This window comes from Aquila chrysaetos, chromosome 25 (assembly GCF_900496995.4).
Source record: "Aquila chrysaetos chrysaetos chromosome 25, bAquChr1.4, whole genome shotgun sequence".
In the NCBI taxonomy this organism is placed as follows: Eukaryota; Metazoa; Chordata; class Aves; order Accipitriformes; family Accipitridae; genus Aquila; species Aquila chrysaetos.
The window spans coordinates 5,481,338-5,499,120 of NC_044028.1; the positions used below are offsets into that span (position 1 = coordinate 5,481,338).

At 48.0% G+C, this 17,783-nt stretch overlaps 1 protein-coding gene across 5 annotated transcripts; it reads right to left on the bottom strand.

Moving 5' to 3' along the window:
- Positions 1-1,121: 1,121 nt before the first annotated feature.
- AMZ1 (archaelysin family metallopeptidase 1) lies at positions 1,122-17,220 on the bottom strand. Of its 5 annotated transcripts, none has more exons than XM_030002384.2 (8): positions 17,050-17,220; positions 10,344-10,624; positions 9,460-9,793; positions 8,646-8,813; positions 7,637-7,765; positions 7,133-7,296; positions 5,580-5,756; positions 1,122-1,837 (listed from the first exon to the last, which is right to left on the bottom strand). In XM_030002384.2, the coding sequence occupies exons 3-8, from the start codon at positions 9,761-9,763 to the stop codon at positions 1,268-1,270; spliced, it is 1,512 nt and encodes a 503-aa protein (XP_029858244.1). In that variant the 5' UTR covers positions 9,764-9,793; positions 10,344-10,624; positions 17,050-17,220; the 3' UTR covers positions 1,122-1,267. The 5 variants fall into 5 exon arrangements, with proteins under 5 accessions (XP_029858244.1, XP_029858243.1, XP_029858241.1 ...); XM_030002383.2 differs by having other exon boundaries at positions 10,344-10,666; XM_030002381.2 differs by having other exon boundaries at positions 10,344-10,811.
- Positions 17,221-17,783: the final 563 nt, after the last annotated feature.

The window sequence follows — 17,783 nt, forward strand, 5'->3', positions numbered from 1 at the left end:
GCCCTCAGAGTGCACAGGGCAAGCGCTCAGGCAAGCCAAAGCTGTTAGCTCCTCTGAGGGAAACATCCTCTCTCTCCTCCCAGCTGAACTGGACCCAGTCCTACCTGCTGATATTTTTAGACAGGAGAAATCTGAAGCGTGGCCATGTAGCTGTGAGCTGCAGCGAGCGTTATCAGTGCTGAGGTCTGAGTGAACTGGGGATGGAGAGAGCCAGCCTTCCCCCGGCGTGCTGCTGTTACAGAGCTTGAAAACCCGTTGGCCTCTTGAGCTCCGTCTATAAATAGCCGGAGAGGAACGGCATGCCCCGGCAATGGGAAGGCAGGCTCTGCAGCTCCTGGTGCCAGCACAGCACCCGTTCCTGGTCAGTGGGTGACTTATGGAGCAGAGAAGAGGGAAAGGGCCAGGGTGTTAACTTGTCAAGGCAGAAAGAGAGGAATGCATGTGTAGTTCCCCCTTTTAAGGTAATGATGTGTGTGAATGGTTTCAAAGGTTTCCTCTCCTGTGCCAATCTACAGAGCATGTGAGTAGTTACAGCTCAGGGCTCCAAGCCTGGCTTTGTTTGAACTGAAGCAGCTCTGGAGATCCCCTTGAGTGTCCGCCAAAAGACAGTCGTCACACTAACACTGTTCTTTAAGGCAGATGAGCTGCCAGGGATCTTTGTGCTTTACTTGCTGACTCTGTGCCTGTCCTCCTCCATCTCTGCCCCCTACTCGTAGCGTGAGTCCATCGGCCATGGTTGTGCTCCTGCGCTCCACACAACCTCCAGTTGATGGGGCGGTGACCAGAACAGAGATGAGCATTTGGTATGAGGGGAGAGGAGAGGGAGAAATATAATCTGTGCTTTAGACTGAAATGCTAAGCGGAGGAGAGCTCTGTGTATGGGAGAGCTGCCCTGGTTTAATTTGCATCTGTTTGTTCAGATGGCCCAAGCTTCTGTGTGAACGTGTTTAGTGTTTAGCATGGACCTCTTCCTGGCTGACTTCAGACCAAATGAAATACGGCAAGAAAATACAAGTGCCCACGCAGGACTTGATGTGGGTTTGGAGTAGTGCTGTCTCTTAGACCAGCACAGGAAAAACCCTTAGAGAAGAACTGATCACATCAAAAATATGTTAGCAATCTCAGAAAAAGAAACACCTTTTATTCCTGTGGGGAGTTGCTGTTTCTGTCCGACAGCAAAAACTTGTGGTGAGAAAGGTCAGAAGCAGGGCACTAACATAACCAAAGCTGCGGGAGCAAAGCTGGCCCAACCCAAGGCAGACCCAGCCTAGTTTTCCTCCCACCGCCAACGATGAGGGGATGATTCCCCTTTGGACAGTTTTCTAGAACTCAGTTTCCTCCGCAAGGAGGAAAATTTGTCTCCGAGAACTTTCCGTAGCCCGGTGTTGTCCCTAGCAAAGGGTAGGTCCTTCTTCATAGCAGGCAGTTGTCCTGTGAACATTTCCCACTTAGCCAGGGCATCCACAGTCTTGTCTACCTGAGCCAGTTCCTCCTCGGAGACGTTCCTCTCTAAGGCAGCAATGCACGTCTCCAGCCACAGTTCATAATCTTTAATGATATCTGTGGACTTGGTGGGTCCGGCGAGCTGGGGCTGGCTGTGCGCCTCTGCCAGCGAACACGAATGCTCGTCCTGTTCCAGCTCCTGGCCGATGGAGAGGGCCTGGCTGCAAGTGTCTGGTGTCAGTGGCTCAGACAAGGAGGTCACAGCTTCGGAGTCGTTCTCGCAGCACATCCCAGAGTCTGAGCTGAATGGAAGGATGTCCTCGGAGGCGGACAGGTCTGCTGACTCTTGCCTTGGCCACGTGGACAATACAGTCTGTGTCCAAGCATAGAGCTTCTGTGATGAGATGAAAAAAGGTTTCATTATAGAGAATGAAAGAAAACAGTTATGCCTTTCCCAGTGTTTGTCAGGCAAACCTATTCATCTTCGGTGGCTCAGCTTCAGATGATGCTGTGGCCCTCTCTGCCAGAAGATGGGTTCAGACAACTCATGGTTACCCTATGAAGCAGGGGCTTCCTCTTGTCCCATTTGCTTGGAGTCAGCATCTGTGGCAGAGCTGCCTCCAGTCAGATGTGGACTGTATCTGCTCTATTATTGAAGATGGTAGGAGAAAACAGCAGAAAATCACTCCCTGCTGTGTGGATGTGATCTCCACAAGAGCCAGACCAGTGCCTCTCTAGAGGAAGCTGTGTCATAAAAGCTCCTGAGATAGTGGTGAAAAATCTTGTTTCATCATGTTGTTAACTCCTGTGGTAATGTGCATTTTATTCCTAAGAATAGCTCTTCTCCTCTCGAGCTGCAATGCACAAGTGGGAAGGCTGGGTTCCAGGAAAGAATTAATGAAAGGAAAATGTCTGAGACAATTTCCTTTTTAAATATTAAATGCTACAATAGGGCATATAACGGGTTGCTTCTGGCACATTTACTCCTTATGCTTTGGGGAATGAATTGCAGTACTCCAGTCATTGCTGGATAAAAGGTGATCTCCTTGTCTGCCTTGTTGGCATGTGTTGGGGTTTTTTTGTGTGTTTTTCAGCTTTTTCACACCCTCGTGGCCTATTTCTTCATCTTTATTTTCTGCAGCTCCCAGGTGATACCTTTGCAAAGCCCTGCGATTGCTTTAGGGAACAGCAGTGACAGTCAGAGTATTAAACCGAGGTGTAGCCCCTGGTGTGCCCGTCACTGTGCTGGGTCCATATGTGCTGAGCTCAGGGTCAGCTGTAGTGTTTGAGAAGCGGGCAGGAGATTTCCAGCCCTGCAGAGCTCCCTTCTCCCGCAGCACCACTACTCCCTCCCCCTTCCCTCCTCCATTGCTCTCTCTTCAGGCGAGTGACAGAAAGGATAAAAGAGCTCAAATTGAGTGGGTGGGAGAAATCGGCCCTGTTTCTCATTTCAGTCTGTGCATGAAGCCTCAGGGAAGAATTTCATACTAGAATAAAATGGACTCTTTCAGCTAAGTTAATCCACCCTGCCCCCCTCCTTCTGGGGCAAGAAAAAATGTAAAGGGACAACTTTTCTCCTGCCTCATCCCACCTCCAATAGCCCTTCCCTCCCTCTGGGTTTAAAAAACAAAGACGGCACCAGAAGCTGCAATAGGAGCGGGACTAGGGCAGGGAACAGCAAAGCTATTGGAAAGCTGCAACCACCCCATGATTTTATAATGTCTCTTAAAATTCCCAAGAGTAGTGACTCTGGGAAGAAATCACAACTGCTACTTAGCACGATTCCAAAGAAGAGAAAGAGCTGCTGAGATGAGGATGTTTGAACAGTGGTGTATCTGGATTATTTAAGGCAAAAGGAGGGGATGATTGACTCAAGATTGCTACCAAAACCCCAAAATCTTTCCTGTCTCTCACCCTCTGGGTGGTTTATTGATTCAAATTTGGGAAAGGTTTGTAGGGCTGCAGCCTTTTTTTATGTTCTCAGAAAGGGATAAGCTCTTCCCAGTTTTAGCTTACCTGCAGGCAGGAGCATTCGAAGTGGATGCCCACCCCAGGTAAGTCACTAAGAATGAAACCTGTTGTCTGACACCTCAAGGGGCTCCAGGTTTGGCACGGGAAGTTTTTCAAACCCCTCTGCCACGGCACGGCTGTCATCCCCAGCAGCAGTGCAGCCACACTGCGCCTAAGAGTAGATACTGCGATTAACACCATGGTGAGGATGTAGCTAACCCAACTTGTAAGAGCAGCTCGAATGCCGTTTTCTTCTGCAGCGTGGCCACTGCAACCTAACCTCTGCTACATGCAGAACAGCCTGGGATGCTGCAGAAGCAGCAGTTGGAAATGTTGGTTGTGGTGGGGAAACACCATGAGAATTGATTTGCTTTCAGTTTTCAAGATGACTCATGCTGGAATAAGCAGCCGTGATGAAAAAATGGAGTATGTTTCTGAGTGCAACTCAGCTAAATAAATTGAGGGGGTCTTCCTCCTGCATAAGGACTGGTTTCCTGTCCCACACGCTCTTCTGCCGGTAACTGTGTCTCAGTTGCAGACTTCAGCAGCATTACCTGCTGCTGCTGGCAAGGAACAGCTTTGTATCTGGCATTTCCTGTATTTATTATGAGCGTCTGGGGCTGTTATGTGGCAGGTGGGGGTCCGTGGTAGTTTTCCAAAGGGAAATGTGACTTTAGACTTGCACTTGGCCAGCCACAACCTCTCAAAACGTGCTTAGCAAGCAACTTTGCTATCTGATATTGTCTCCAAATGCTTTGTGCTCTCTTCTGTCTGGTTCCTTAACTGTTTAATTCATCTCTGGCATTTATATTTCCTCTTAATGCTATAGCAAAGCCTCTCACAGAGATTATCACAACTTACAGCAGCTTGTACTACATATAGCTGAGCTTTTCCTTGTCAAGGAAGCAGATGTGACATTTGGCAAGTGTATCCTCTCTTCAGGTTTGTGTTCACTGTTGCCAGGGCATGCTGAGCCAATTACAGTATTTACTGCAGGTGTAAATGCAAAACTGTTTCTGGAAAAGCTTAATCCAGATGGCAGTTCTCTTCTAGAAAGCAATAGCTGGATGCTGACAGGCTGGGTGTTTAAATAAACTGGAATTTACTCCTCTGGTAGTCTCAGCAATTTAGGTACCTCTCAGACAGAAGCAGGGACCAGCCAGCCTCGAAATCAGAGAATGGTCTAACACCACTGCAGATGCACAGACAAGCAGCAAAACCACATGAACGTGGGTTTGTTTTTTTTTTTTTCCCCCACGTCCTTTGCTGTGCTTCTGTGCATCTGATTCCAAGCTGAATGAAACTAGAGGCATCCCCGTTCTCATTCTGCATGTATCTTGTTAAAAATATAACCCACATACTTTAAAGTAGGCAGCCGTGAAAAGTCCTGTCTCTGAACATGATGTGTGTCAGACAGGAATTATAACCAGGGAGAAGATAGGGTGCTGAGTGAGAATGATGACATTATTTCTATTCCACCAGCCGCTTGGCTACTGAATCCTGCTTTTTAGACAGCAGAGGGAGAAAACACTTTCTAGAGCTAAGGGCATCTTAGCACTATTCCTGGTGTTGTCTAAATGTGGTGTTAGGAGTTTTATGGGTGGGAGAGAAGAGACAAAAGATGAGTCTGGGACCCTGCACTTATTAGGGGGTAATAATTTGGGATTCTTTTTCATATCTTTAAATAGAGGAACTGCAGCAACGTACACACTTAATATTTTCGCCCTCTTACCAGCAGCCCCAGAGAGGCAGAAAACCATGGCGGCACATAGGAAAGGGTATAGATGTGGGAATTGCTGTGCTCACTGACCCTCTGGCTTGAAATCTGCCTGCCCTCCCCACCTCATTTTTGGGAGTAGCAAAACATGGTCAGACTGTTGCACTGTCCCTTGTTGTGAACAGCCAAAAGCCCTAGAGCTTGTGTAAAGTGCTATGTTAGTCACAGACCACGTGTACAACCACCCCCCTCCATTTAGGTGTAAGCTTGCTTTCTTAGCACCTTGCACTGAGAGCATCTGCATTTAACATGCTGCTGCAGTGCATTGAATGCTGTGGTTTGGGGTGAGCCGCTCTGCTCCTTGCTATGTCCCCTTGCTCTAGGAAGGGCTGATGGATCTGTCTCTCACCCTGTAGCGCTCGATGAGTTTGAAACCCACAACGTGCTGCAGCTTCCGAAGGCAGATGGGACACGGCTCCAGAGGCCGCAGCAGGGCTTCATCCAGGCTCAGCGCACCCTGCATGATGCACTGCAGCCAGCGGCAGGTCCCCAGCCCCATCAGGTGGCAGATCTCGTGGCAGGTCACCTTTCAGGAAAGCAAAAATTACAGCGGTGTATGGTCATTCCTGCTTTCACTGTCACCTCTTCTTCCTCCTCTGTTGTTTCCCTTTCCCTTCTCCCCAACAGTCTGACTTATTGCTCAGCCCTGGCAGTTCTCCAGCCTAGGCTTTTCCGAGGTGGAAGGGGAATGTGGCTCCCTTCTTCCCAGGTACCCCAACATCCATGTTTGTGTGGTGGAGGAGGAAGGGTGGGTGTGTTTTTTAGAAGCAGCTGTGGGAAAACCCTGTAGATCGCATGTTCAGAGCTGTAGGGCAGTGCTGCTGTCACTCTCTTCCCCAAGGACAGTGTGGTGTTTGGGTTTTTTGTTTTCTTAAGGGGGAAAAAACAGTCCCACTGCGGTCTGAAAAGAGCAGCACAGTCCACGTGAGAAAACTGTAAGAAGCTATTGGCAATAACAGATCTGGGTCCTTCCAAAGCAGATGCTCTTAACGTTTGTGCCAAAGCAAAAACTAAGCTGGAGTCAGCTGGCCAAGCATGACTGCCTTGGGAACTGGCAACCGTGGAAAGGCTGAGGATGGAGGATTCCCCTCCTCCTCCCATTGCCACCTAACATCATTTGAAATTGCTACAGGAAGAGACCTCAAACTCAGAAATCCTGAGCAAATACCAGGGGAGGCAGAGAGAAATGGCATCGAAGGTGTTGGTGCGGCTGTTCCGCGTGGGCCAGCTTTGGGAGAAGCGCTAGAAGCAGAGCTGGCATGAGGGCACAGGGGAGATGCTGGGATGAGGGAGGACAGCACTCATGAAGGGGATGTGTTGGAGATAATGGGGTTTAAGGGCATCTGCATATGAATATAAGTGCAAACTTGTCTGAGGTATTTTTCTCATCTATCCATCTATGTAAGCAGGTCTGGCAAGTGGTCCCTTCCCCTTATGGATACCGATGTCTGAGGAAGACATGGTCACCCCTTCCCAGCCATCCATTCGTTAACACACAACTCCACTAGATACTCTGATTCACCTCCAAATACTGTATCACCTAACAGATCCTACTGCATGTGCATCATCTGGCAAGCAAAATACTCAGATTACCCAAGCACAAGCCTGGGAGCTGGGCAGGGTTTTCGTCTCAGTGTTGCTCCATGACATAAGGCAAGTCCTGTAGCCTCACTATACAGCTGATGCTCTGGTTTGCTCCAGTGACAAGGGGAGTAAGAGTTGTCTACGTCGTGCACTACAATGCAAGCTCTTTAGGACTGTGTTAAGTGTGATTAAGCAGTGATTGCCTGCATCTTCTGGGAGCAGAGTCTCATGCCTGCTTCACTGGGCCAAGATATGGATTATGCCCAGGCCTGAAATATTTAACCCTACATGGCAAGAAATATGGGGTGCCGGTCCTACCTTACAGCACTGGACCATCTCTTGGGCACTGAATGGCAATGTCCGGTCTCTGCTCTCCTTGCTGACTTCACATAACCGTTCCTTCTGTGTGAGTGGATTCAAGCTGCTACAGCCAGCCTGGGGGAAATCCCCAGAAAATCTGGCAAAGCTGCAGACTCCCACTTCTGTAAAGAGAGGCACATACAAGTTAGGCATCAGCTCTCTTATGACCATCTCTCACCTTAGGCAGCATGAAAAGAAAGCTGTTGTAGCACAGTCCAATTGAGCACAAAGGGTGTGATGAGACACTTCCCAAAAGGTTTGTAGCACCTCAGTTACCTGTGCCTGGAGCAGGAGCCCTGACTCTGCCAATTTTTAATTGGGAAAACCTAGTTCCTCTTATCAGGGAGAGAATAACACGTTAAGGATAGGATTTGACTATTCCAGTCTCGCAGCGAGGGCTTTTTGGTACAGTGCTGCCTTATTTGCATGCTGTGCTAGGAGATCATGGGACACCAATCCCACCTTGTCCTGGTAGGAATTTGCTGAACGTGAAGCTCCAGGTCTCACATGGGTAAAGGTCCAGCAGAGTGAGTCCAAGGACACACAGGGCATCCATGGGCTTGTTGTTCTTCAGGAAATTCAGGATCCCATCTGGAGAAATACAAGAGAGGTGTTCATTAAAATGAAACATCCCTGGAAGGCATGCAAGAGCCAGAATTTCTGCTGCTCAGGGGGAGGAGGATGTAATCCAAGCCACAGATAGCCAGAGCTGTTGGATTCAGCATCTCGGATGGAGAACAATGGCTGTGTAGCCCATCTCCTCAAATGAGAGTATGAGCAGACCTGACTTTGGAAGTGGTGCTGAGCACAGAGTTAAAACAAAGCAGAGCTAAGGGCAGAGATGTAGGTTAATTCAGTACTAACCCATGGAAATGAGCACCTGGAAGTAGAAAAATTTCCCTACAGCCATTTCAGACCTGACCTGGAGCAGCCACATCGCTGCAGTGCTAGGTCTGTGCTGAGCACGTGCTGCCGACGATACCTGCAAACAGCTTGTTCCAGATGGATGTTTGTGCAGTGAGAGTTTGGCAGCTGACAAACCCACTTCCCTAGGGAGCTGTGTGACACTTGAACCCAGATTTCCTAACATGAAAGGCCAATGAGTTCCCCACCTGCACCACCCAGGCCACTGATTTACTTTGGCTCTGGACAAGAGATGGGAGAACTCAGACTGCACCAAATCAACAGTGCCTTCCCGCGGAGCTGATCTGATCACTTTGCAGAGCTGGACCTAAACATAATAGCATTGAAAAATACAAACAGCAGAGGAAAATATGATGAAAGTCACTTTGTGTTTTATTCCTGTTTCCAGCCTCAAAGTTCTAGGTTTTCCATGGGAACAGGATTACTCCCTTCCTCATCCCCTCCCTGCTCAGGCAATGAAGGGCTATTTCAGGCATTTCCTAAGGGAGGGCTCGTGCCCGCCTGCCAAGCTGATGTCGCTATGGGCTCCCCGCTCCCAGGTCCTTACCTGCGTGAAGCTGCACCCTGTCCGAGTCCTGGCTGTGGCGGTAGCAGCAGTGAATGGAAGAGATGGGGATGGAGGGAAGGCACTTCACACGGAGACCCAGGAAGAAAGACTCAACACAGCTCTGGAGGGAATCCAGCAGCGAGAGCCCAGCAGGCCCTTCGATTAAGTCTAAGAAGAGAAGCTCTATTATCAGTTTTTTAAAGCTAGGGTGAACCATAGGGTCTGAAGGGGTTTTGTGGGGCTGGCCACAGCAACTGAGGAAGAGGAAGGCTGGTTCATTCTGAAGTTAACTGCTTACTCTGGGATGTGGCGGACATCTCTAGATGGTTATACAGATATGGAGGAGAAGAGGGGGCTCTTTCTGAGAGGTGGCTCGAGGCGTTAGTATGCTCTCTCATTAGCACAGCAGATATGCTAGGAAGATTGTCTCCTATTTTAAGTTGTGCAGAAAGATTAATGTGGGAATGGGTGGCTGTTTTTAATGAACCATCAGGGATGGAGCTCCAGAAATGCTGTTTTATCCAGCATTGTTTTACAACTAGATGTATATGTATGTATGTATGCATACATATATTCATAGCAAATCTCACCCAGGGGCACACATACTATTTACAGGGCAGGTCTACTGGTGGTTGTCATCATGGCTTGTGACTCTGGACTGGGGACATGTCAGAGCATTTGGTATTACACTTACCTTTGCTATGGCAATTGCATTTTGCAGGTTAGTCCTTAGAAGAGGATGTTAGTAGCATTCAGCACCACCCACCTCCCTCCCATACCTTTCCAGGTGGCTTAGTGAAGATGCCCGCATTACCTATAGGTTGCAGGTAAATGTGCTTTCGACAGAAGTTCTGCTTCCTCCTCAGCATGGCATGATAGAACGTCTCAAAGTCCTCAGGGGCATCAGGGTGGCTGAGGAGCCAGTCGAAAGCCGTCCGGATGAGCAGCGTGCAGAAGAGCGTTCTCTGCGGGTTGTAGGCTTCAGAAAGGAACAGCTTCTCCGCCCTGGAGAAAGCTTTGGCATAGAGCTCCTGCAGGGCTGGGTTGGTGGAGATCAGCGCGTCCTTCAGAGCCCGGGGCCCGAAACTGAATTCCTGAGCGTGTTTGCACTGCAGCATTGCGGAGAAACCCACCAGCTGTGGCACTGCCTGCAGGAGGGGATACAACCATCAGCACGGAGCCTCGCGAGGGACCTGGAAACCTTCTCACACTTTGCTCTCAAAGCAGTTTGCCCCAAGATCCCAGCTGTAAGGTTTGATTGGCAGCTTATAAATGCTGTACAGAGTGCTGGCCAGGAGCCCTACGTGTTTACATGAGAGTAGCTGTTATAGGGTGCTCTACATCTGCGGGTATGTCACTGGTTTATGGACAATGTACCAGTAGATGGTGCTCAAGAAATGCATAGCCTTATTATTGCTACCAGATGTCTGGATTAAAACAGATTTTTTTTTTTTTTTTTTTTTGGTGTGTGTGTGTGCTCTATCCTGAAGTCCCAATAACATGGGAAATATCTCTGTGTGTTGTGCAACTGGCTGCACTGGCCCTCATATGATGTCAAAAGGTGGTGCTCCTTTTTGCTGCGGCTAAACCACACTCCTTGGGGGCTCTCGAAGGCATAGGTCCATGGCAGGAAAGAAGAGGCAGATCTTGGTCTTTATTTATCTGTCTAGTTGTCAGAAACCTAAACTTCTGACTTACCTGACACCAGTGAAAGCAGCTGTTCACTGTTGACAATTTCCTCTAACAGCTTTCAATCCTCACTCTTAGGTATTGACCCCAGGGCATTTGCTGGCTCCCAGTGCTGTTGTCAGGCTGCAAGATGTGGGAAGGTTTGCCCAGCCTGATCCACAGGTGGGACTTGGTGTGCGAGACTTGTGTTTGCTGGTGCTGCTGCCTCTCTAGCAAGATATGTCCGGGCCCGTTGCCATCATGTCACTTCATGAATAACTTCATGTCACACCGTGTTAGCATCAGGAATGCTGGTGATGATGTAAAGTGGTAAATAAAGAGCAAATGAAAGCCTGCAGCAGAAAGAAATTAATTCAGAGCATCTCAGAAATATCCTCTCCAGGGTCCTTTCTAAGGCCAGCGTTTTCCAAAGCTGTAGAAGTCAAGCACCTATTTCCCATTGCAGTTTATGCACTTATGGAGATTCCAGTAGACATCCTGGGGAAAGGGAAGACAAAGAGGAAACAAAGTACAACCCCTACGGCTAACCTATGTCTGGATTTTTCCAAAGACATTCATTTTTTTTGTAAGGAGATCAAGCCAAGTAGAACTAGAGTATTTTGGAGCAGCACTTTGGGCAAAGTTGCCTACCACAGGTAAGTGCTCCACCTGTATACAGGAGAATGAAAAATACACAGGTATATATGCACAAAAGCACAGGGTTTCTAGCAATAAGTATAATCGTCTATTAGGCAAGTTAATACTAACTGAAAAGAAACCAGACAAGCTTTCTGGGTGGATAAGCAATGTATCAGCTGCTGACCATCATCATTATAATAGCATCATTCAATCACAGAAAAAGGGGAAATATTTTTAGGAGAAACTGGTTAAGTCTATAATTTAAGTAGGTTTGCAGCCTAGCTGTGTCAGGTAAGTGATATTCAGTGGCCCTTGAGGACAGCAATGTAACAAGAAAATTTAATATTTAAAAAATAGTACCAATATGAGCCAAAGTCTTTGCTCAGTTATGCAAAGAAGGCTCTGGTAGTTTGCACTGTAAGAGAAAGGTAGCAGCCCATTAAAATTAACACTGAATTTCTTTACATCTAACCCTTGGGAAGATATGTGTATGTATAAGCGGTCCTTAAAAAAGACTCGATTTGTATGATCTTTTTTGGCGCTAAGGGTATATAGCCTAGGAGAGGGAGCGGGTAAGCATTTCCTTTTATTTTTGCAAGCTTTGTGTTTCGCTAGCATTAAAGGCTGACAGCAGACGGCACAGTGGGATCTGAAGTGGTACAAGGGCCCTAATACAATGAAAGTTTAGAAAAAATCTGCGATGCTTTGTCAGCCACCTCTTCTTATTGCCCAAAAAATGTCCCAAGTGCTTCTGCTGGTTTTTACAGGTAGCAACAAGGGTTCATGTGATGTTGTTCTATGCTTTGTCACCCAAATCTCTACACTTCTGACTTGCTTCCAGATTTGGGAGGATGAAGTGAGAGTCTGACCCCACCAGGTCATCAGGAGTTTTGCCTTGGGCGAGGGTGGAGATTTGCCTTTTCCTAAGGCCAAGATTTCACTTGTTCTGCACAAACCTTAAATACAAGCATCGTTTTTCCAGTCATATGCAGAACTTACACTTTGAAACTATTAGCAATATTAAAATGACTGAGGATGCGATCCTGTGAGCTACTGACTGTGTGTTGCTCCCAGGGAAATCAAGGAGAGACTTTGCGCTTGGTCCAGGTTGAAAGTTATCTTGTCAAAGAAGGTTTCTGAGAAGCACGAGCCACTTTCATCAGCGCTTCCTGGCAATAAATGGAGTGTGGGTCTGGGGGAGGAGGAGCTGGTTAGAAAATGAATGGATTTTTCTTTTCTAAATGGGATGTATGCAACAGCAGATACAATGAGCGCACAGTCTTCTAGCGTGTGTTCCCCGGGGCTCTCTCATGGAATATAGTGTGTACCCAAAGCTATGGGATATACATTGTTTCCCAAGGCTTCCTAAAAGGGGACATTCACCCAGCTCCAGACATTCCCAGCTATGACCATGGGTGTTTTGTGAATGTCCACCATGCCCAAGGATGCCCATGATTACACTTTAGTGATTTGAAAGCTCAAGGACAGGAATTCACTTGCAACACACAGTCTGGAGCGATGCATGCCTCTGTCTCCTGGAGACTCTGGTTTTGCTTCCGACAGAACAGCAGCAACCCATTATGTTTTCCAAATCCAACACAGTAACTTTTCTTTAACAAGCTTTTCTAAAATACTTCACTGGAGAAAATTAATGCTTCAGAAAATTTTTATGGATAACTTTAGCAGTTTAAAAAAAGAAACCATTTTACAACATTAACCACAGTAGATGTTATTTGTGCTTGATCTAATATATGGATATAGTGTTGCATTAACTGAAGTAGTGCAAAAGGGCTTTGTAATTTTTAGTTCTTGTGTTGAGGGTGCCTTGTATTACTTCCTGATGCAGTGCTTCAGGAGGGAATGGCACTTTAACTTGGATTTTTTTTTATTTTTTTTTTCCCCCTCAGTTTTTAAGATGCCAAGGTGGTGATGAAGAAGTGGAAGCACCGATGCATCTTTCTGCCCTTCAGGTATATAGGAAGGAGACATCACGTCTTTAAGAAAAAAAGCAGCTAATTTGGCCCCTTGTTTAATGACAAGCCGTAGGACTTGACTAGCAAGTCCTGAGGAGGAGAAAGTAACTCTTTTTATTTAAAATGCCAGTGACTTGTAGTTGCACTGGAGGAAATGCTTTAAGCAAAATAATAATTTAAAGATCTGCTGCAAGTGGAGACACTCATCATGTCCACTGATGTGCCATTTTCTACTTTTACCATTAAAATAAAAGCATCCTATTCCCAATCTGCATTTTGTCATTCCATCTTGCAGCCATTTGCTAATGTAATTATTCCGAAACAAAGAGCACCTGTATTGGATTGTACAAATGAGCGATGCCTGTCTGTGCAGTATGAAACGTGAGCCTGTGCCCTCCTGGCATCCGCAAGGTCCCTAAGAGAGCAGGGAAGGAGCCAGCCTGTGCTGGGAATCCTAGTCCAGTTTATGGAGACCTCCCTCTCTTTTCTTTCATATTCTTCATCATAACATCCACACAGTGCAGTGGAGACAGACATAACCCAAAGGTTTTGGCACTTGGCTCCTTGTCCGCTGTTGGGGACAGCTTTTTCCAATGATTGTGTTGTAGGAACCCAGTTGTGACCTTTCTGCTTGTGGTGCATGTTGTGAGGCAGGAGCTCCAAGGACAACACGGGCTGTACGTCTGGCTTTTGGTAACATACAGAGGTTTCAGCTCAGATTTGGCATATCACACAAATCTTTTTACTATGAAATTTGATGGATTTTTTTCATGGTGGGTGTTTTCACAAGAAATGCTCCCAAAATCCAGTCTCGGCACGTAACAGCTCAGCAGTCAGTATACTCCCTTTCTTACAGTAACCTGTAAACGTGCTTTATATGCAATTCAGGTTACTCATAAATTATTCTCTTTGCAAATCAGGCACCTATAAATTATTCTCTGTAATTGAAAATTACCTATGAATTATTCTTTTTGTAATTCACAGATATGTCACTTATTCTCTGTTATATTGACATTGCTTTCTTGGATAGATATGCCTGGGGCTGACAGTAACAGTGTAATTCTCAAAAGCCAAGGCAGTATCACACAGCACGAGTTCATTCGGGATATTCTGACAAGATAGAAATGGTCTTGCGTGCAGAAAATCTGTTGTACAGGTCCAGAGAAGGGCACTCAGTACATAATGGATTTATTTGGTATTTTATGGAATTTGGCCCTAACATTGTACAGATTGTATTTTTTTTTTTTTTTAAACTGGTCATTCTAAAGTTGTTTATTTTATAAGTCGACTTCTAATTCATTTCTAACTCTGACTCTCTCATATATACTGCAGGCTGCAAACGCACAGAAGGACATTCATTCTGTTTCCATCCCCTCTCAGCTCTTGTGAAGTATTTAGAGGCAGACTCACTTAACTGGGCTCTTCGGATGTCAGAGGGACATTAGCAGAGTCTCTTAAAACTGATTAATTGCCTAAGTTAGGTGCTGTACTGTAAACAAGCAGTGATAATGCAGAAAATTCATAGCCAGTCAACAGAAATGAAAAGCCCAGAGCAAACATAACAAGCATTAACTAATTATCAACACATGCCCAATTTGCTTAATAGCTCTTTTCCTGAGATTTGCCATTGGTATCTGTTACTGCCACTCTAGGATCAGTCTTTCCTTCCCAGTATCACACAGATGACAGGCTGAAAGCAATTTTCTCAATTTATTTGTTGACATATATAGAAAGAGATTTTTCTTGACTGAGAAGCTGAACTCTCAATGGGTAAAAAAGTCCAGCGTGTTGGGACAGAGAGAGGACACCGAGGTGTAACAGCATTTAACTCGGGTCCAAATAAAATTCTCAGCAGTCCAGCTCCTTCCTCGAGGACCTCAAGGCAGCCCCTTGCACAGAGCCAGGCTTTGCCTGCTGAATAAGCTCAGCTGCTGAGGTCAGACCAAATCTGTTTTGCCAGGTTCAGACCTGAAATGGGGCAACTCCCAGGGGCTGCGGGGGAATTTAAAAATGCTCAGCACTTCTCAGAATCAATCTCCTCTGCTTACGGAGAAAATACACTCTGGACCTGGTCATCCCCATACTTGTACCCACAAGGAGCTGTCGCATCTTCTGTTCATTTTCCATTAAATGGCCACAAAACACTGAGTCAGATCTGTATGTGTTCCAGACCATAAAGTTAGATAAAACCTTCTGGCCTCACGTACTGCCGGATCACAATAATATTTATGTGTAATGTCTCCAGAATATGTTTGTGACTTGGAAACAGATGCTTTGTGTGGTCTCTCTCAAAGTGAGTCATTCCTGGTGCTGTGGAAACCATCAGGGATTCACACGTGCATTTACTGGGAGGAAAACCTACCTGTCATATTGGAATAGTGATTGATATGTTATTGCCGCAAGGCTCAGTCCTAGAAGGTTGTCCTCACATGAATCTTCCTCATTAATTTACTTAGACTGTTGGACAAGTCAGATGGACAACTCACATGCAGAAAAGTTTGCAGGATTAAAGACTAGATTTGTAAAGGTCATTAAATACCTAAGATGGAGACAGATGCTTGCATCTGTCCTTATTTAAGTATTCTTACTTAAGTGTTCTTAAGTATTTAAGAACACCTACACATCCACTTTCCCCTAAATTTTGTTTTACGTTAAACCTGATCTCTTCAATACACTTTTCTTTCTATGAATATGTATTAAGGACATACATTATCCCTAGTCTTGCTCTTCTGTCCTAAGGATTTTATTTATCCTATGCTCATACATAATGGTACATTTTTTTAGTGCCTTCTATTTGGGGCTCTCTAAGTGCCATACAAACATTCATGAACTTCGCTGTGCTACCCTCCAGAAAGTAGGCTGACAGTATATGCCTTTCTCCCTGCTCCCCCCCATCACCCATTTATTCATCATTTTTAGTGCTATCTCTGTTTGGTTTAGTCCGGTTAAACTCTCTGTGATGCTTCTCCTGTGTACATGTGTGATGAAGGGCTGGCTGCATTCTTCTCCCCTTGCTCTTACGTGAAACAAACCTCTACAATCTGCTGGCTGGTTCCTGTGCATTTGCTGACCAAAGACCCAAAAGCACCCAGATGCAGAGAGCAACACTTATCAGTGCTGTACAACAAACCTAATGCTGCAGAGATACCCAAGCTCTAATCATTCACAGCTCCAGGCACTTTGCTCTTCATCATACTTGTCTAGACAGACTAAATGGTTTCTGCAAGACAACCCCAGTGTTAGCCAGGAAAGAGGCTGCATTTTCCGTACAGATGAATGCCCAAACAGGTATGGCTATGGTCGGATATTCCCTCGAGCACAGGCATTATAAAAGTGGTTCATCACGCAGTATAAATGCACTGTAATGCTGTGCCTCCTCCCAAGAAATCAAGTGCTTTTTAAGTGGTGCCGCCAGGTAGGGGATGTTTATGTGCATTTTACAGCCAAGGAGAAGGAGGGGGCTCCAAGGTAGTACCACGGCCGAGCAGCCACAAAGCCAGCATGGCTTGGGGGGGGGACACAACGTCAGACCCCAACCCCCAAATTTCTTAGTGGCCAGCTGTAACCTAACCACCAGCCCGGGGGGTTTGCTGGGCGAGAGGGATGTTCTGGAAACGCTGCAGTAGGTCCCGCTCCTGGGACACCCCAGCATTCCCCCCCCCCCCCCCCCGCCAGATTCGGAAAAGGGGCAGTTGGTGCCGATCCCCGGGGCAGGGCCGGCACGGGTGGGTGTGTGGGGAAGCACCGAGTCGTGTCCCCCCCCCCCAGCACCCTGGGACGAGACCCCAACCTCAGCCGGCGGCACCCCAAGCCCCCCGGGAGGGTGCACCGAGGGCGGCCCGGGCACTGCAGGAGAGCACCCCGGGCACGACCCCCAGCACCTTGGGACCCTACCCCGGGCACGGACCCCCAGCCCCCGGCGGGGCGATGCCCATCACCCGGCAAGATGCCTCCCCCCCGCCCCGGCCCTCCCGTGCCCCCGCTTCCCGCCATGCCGGGCTGTGCCCCCCCCCCCCTCACGATGAGGGCTGCCCTCCCCCCCTCACGATGAGGGCGATCCCCCCCTCCCGTGCCCCCCCCCCTTCCCTCCCCTCAAGCGGCCCGGGGAGGAGGGCAGGACTCACCGCCCGCCGGGCCGGGGCTGCGGAGACCGGGGAGGTGCGGTAGGGCCGGGGCACCCGGTTCGGGGGTTGACGAGGCGGAGCGGAGCCCGGCGGCGGCAGGAGGAGCAGCAGGAGGAGGAGGAGGAGGAGGAGGAAGAAGAAAAAAGGCGGGGGGGGGGGGGGGGGGTGTCGGTGCCTCAGTCTTGGAAACGGCGGGATTCGCCGAGCCGCCGGCGCGAGCCGCCTCACGCCGATGCGCGGGGCAACCGCCAGGGGGCGCCCTCGGAGCGGGGCTGCCCCGGGGGGGGAGGGATGGGGGGAGGGGGGCAGTTACGCGGGAAGTGGGGGGGGACGCAAGGGAGAAGGTGTCCGCGGGTGGTGACGGGCTCGGTGACAGGGACGGGTCCTTCCCGGTTTCGGTGGAGCCTGGGAGAGAAGAAGGAAGCGGGATCTCATTTTGGGAAACGTGTTCCCCAAAGAGCCTGGGGCCAAGCAACGCGGCAGCGCTCCGAGGGCTGCAAAGCTCTTTAATCTCTGCTCTTAATAAGACATGAATGAAGGAGTGGGTGTCTGGAGACCGGAGCGCCGGCTAGGTGGTTACGCCGGCGACTGATGCGATCTCCTCCGTGGGAGCGGTGTTTGCATTTGCCTTGATGCTCCGCTCGGTACAGCTCTCCCACATGGCCTGGATGCGTTTCCGTGTCCCACGGTGTCCTTTAATTTGGGAATATTATCTGTTGTTGGAAAGGTTAATT

Coding starts and splice junctions, on each gene's coding strand:
- AMZ1 (XM_030002384.2), bottom strand. CDS start 9,763: ATGCTGCAGTGCAAACACGCTCAGGAATTCAGTTTCGGGCCCCGGGCT. Junction 7,766..8,645: donor CAGGGTGCAGCTTCACGCAG/GTAAGGACCTGG, acceptor GTATTTCTCCAG/ATGGGATCCTGAATTTCCTG. Junction 5,757..7,132: donor AGATGGTCCAGTGCTGTAAG/GTAGGACCGGCA, acceptor CTTTCCTGAAAG/GTGACCTGCCACGAGATCTG.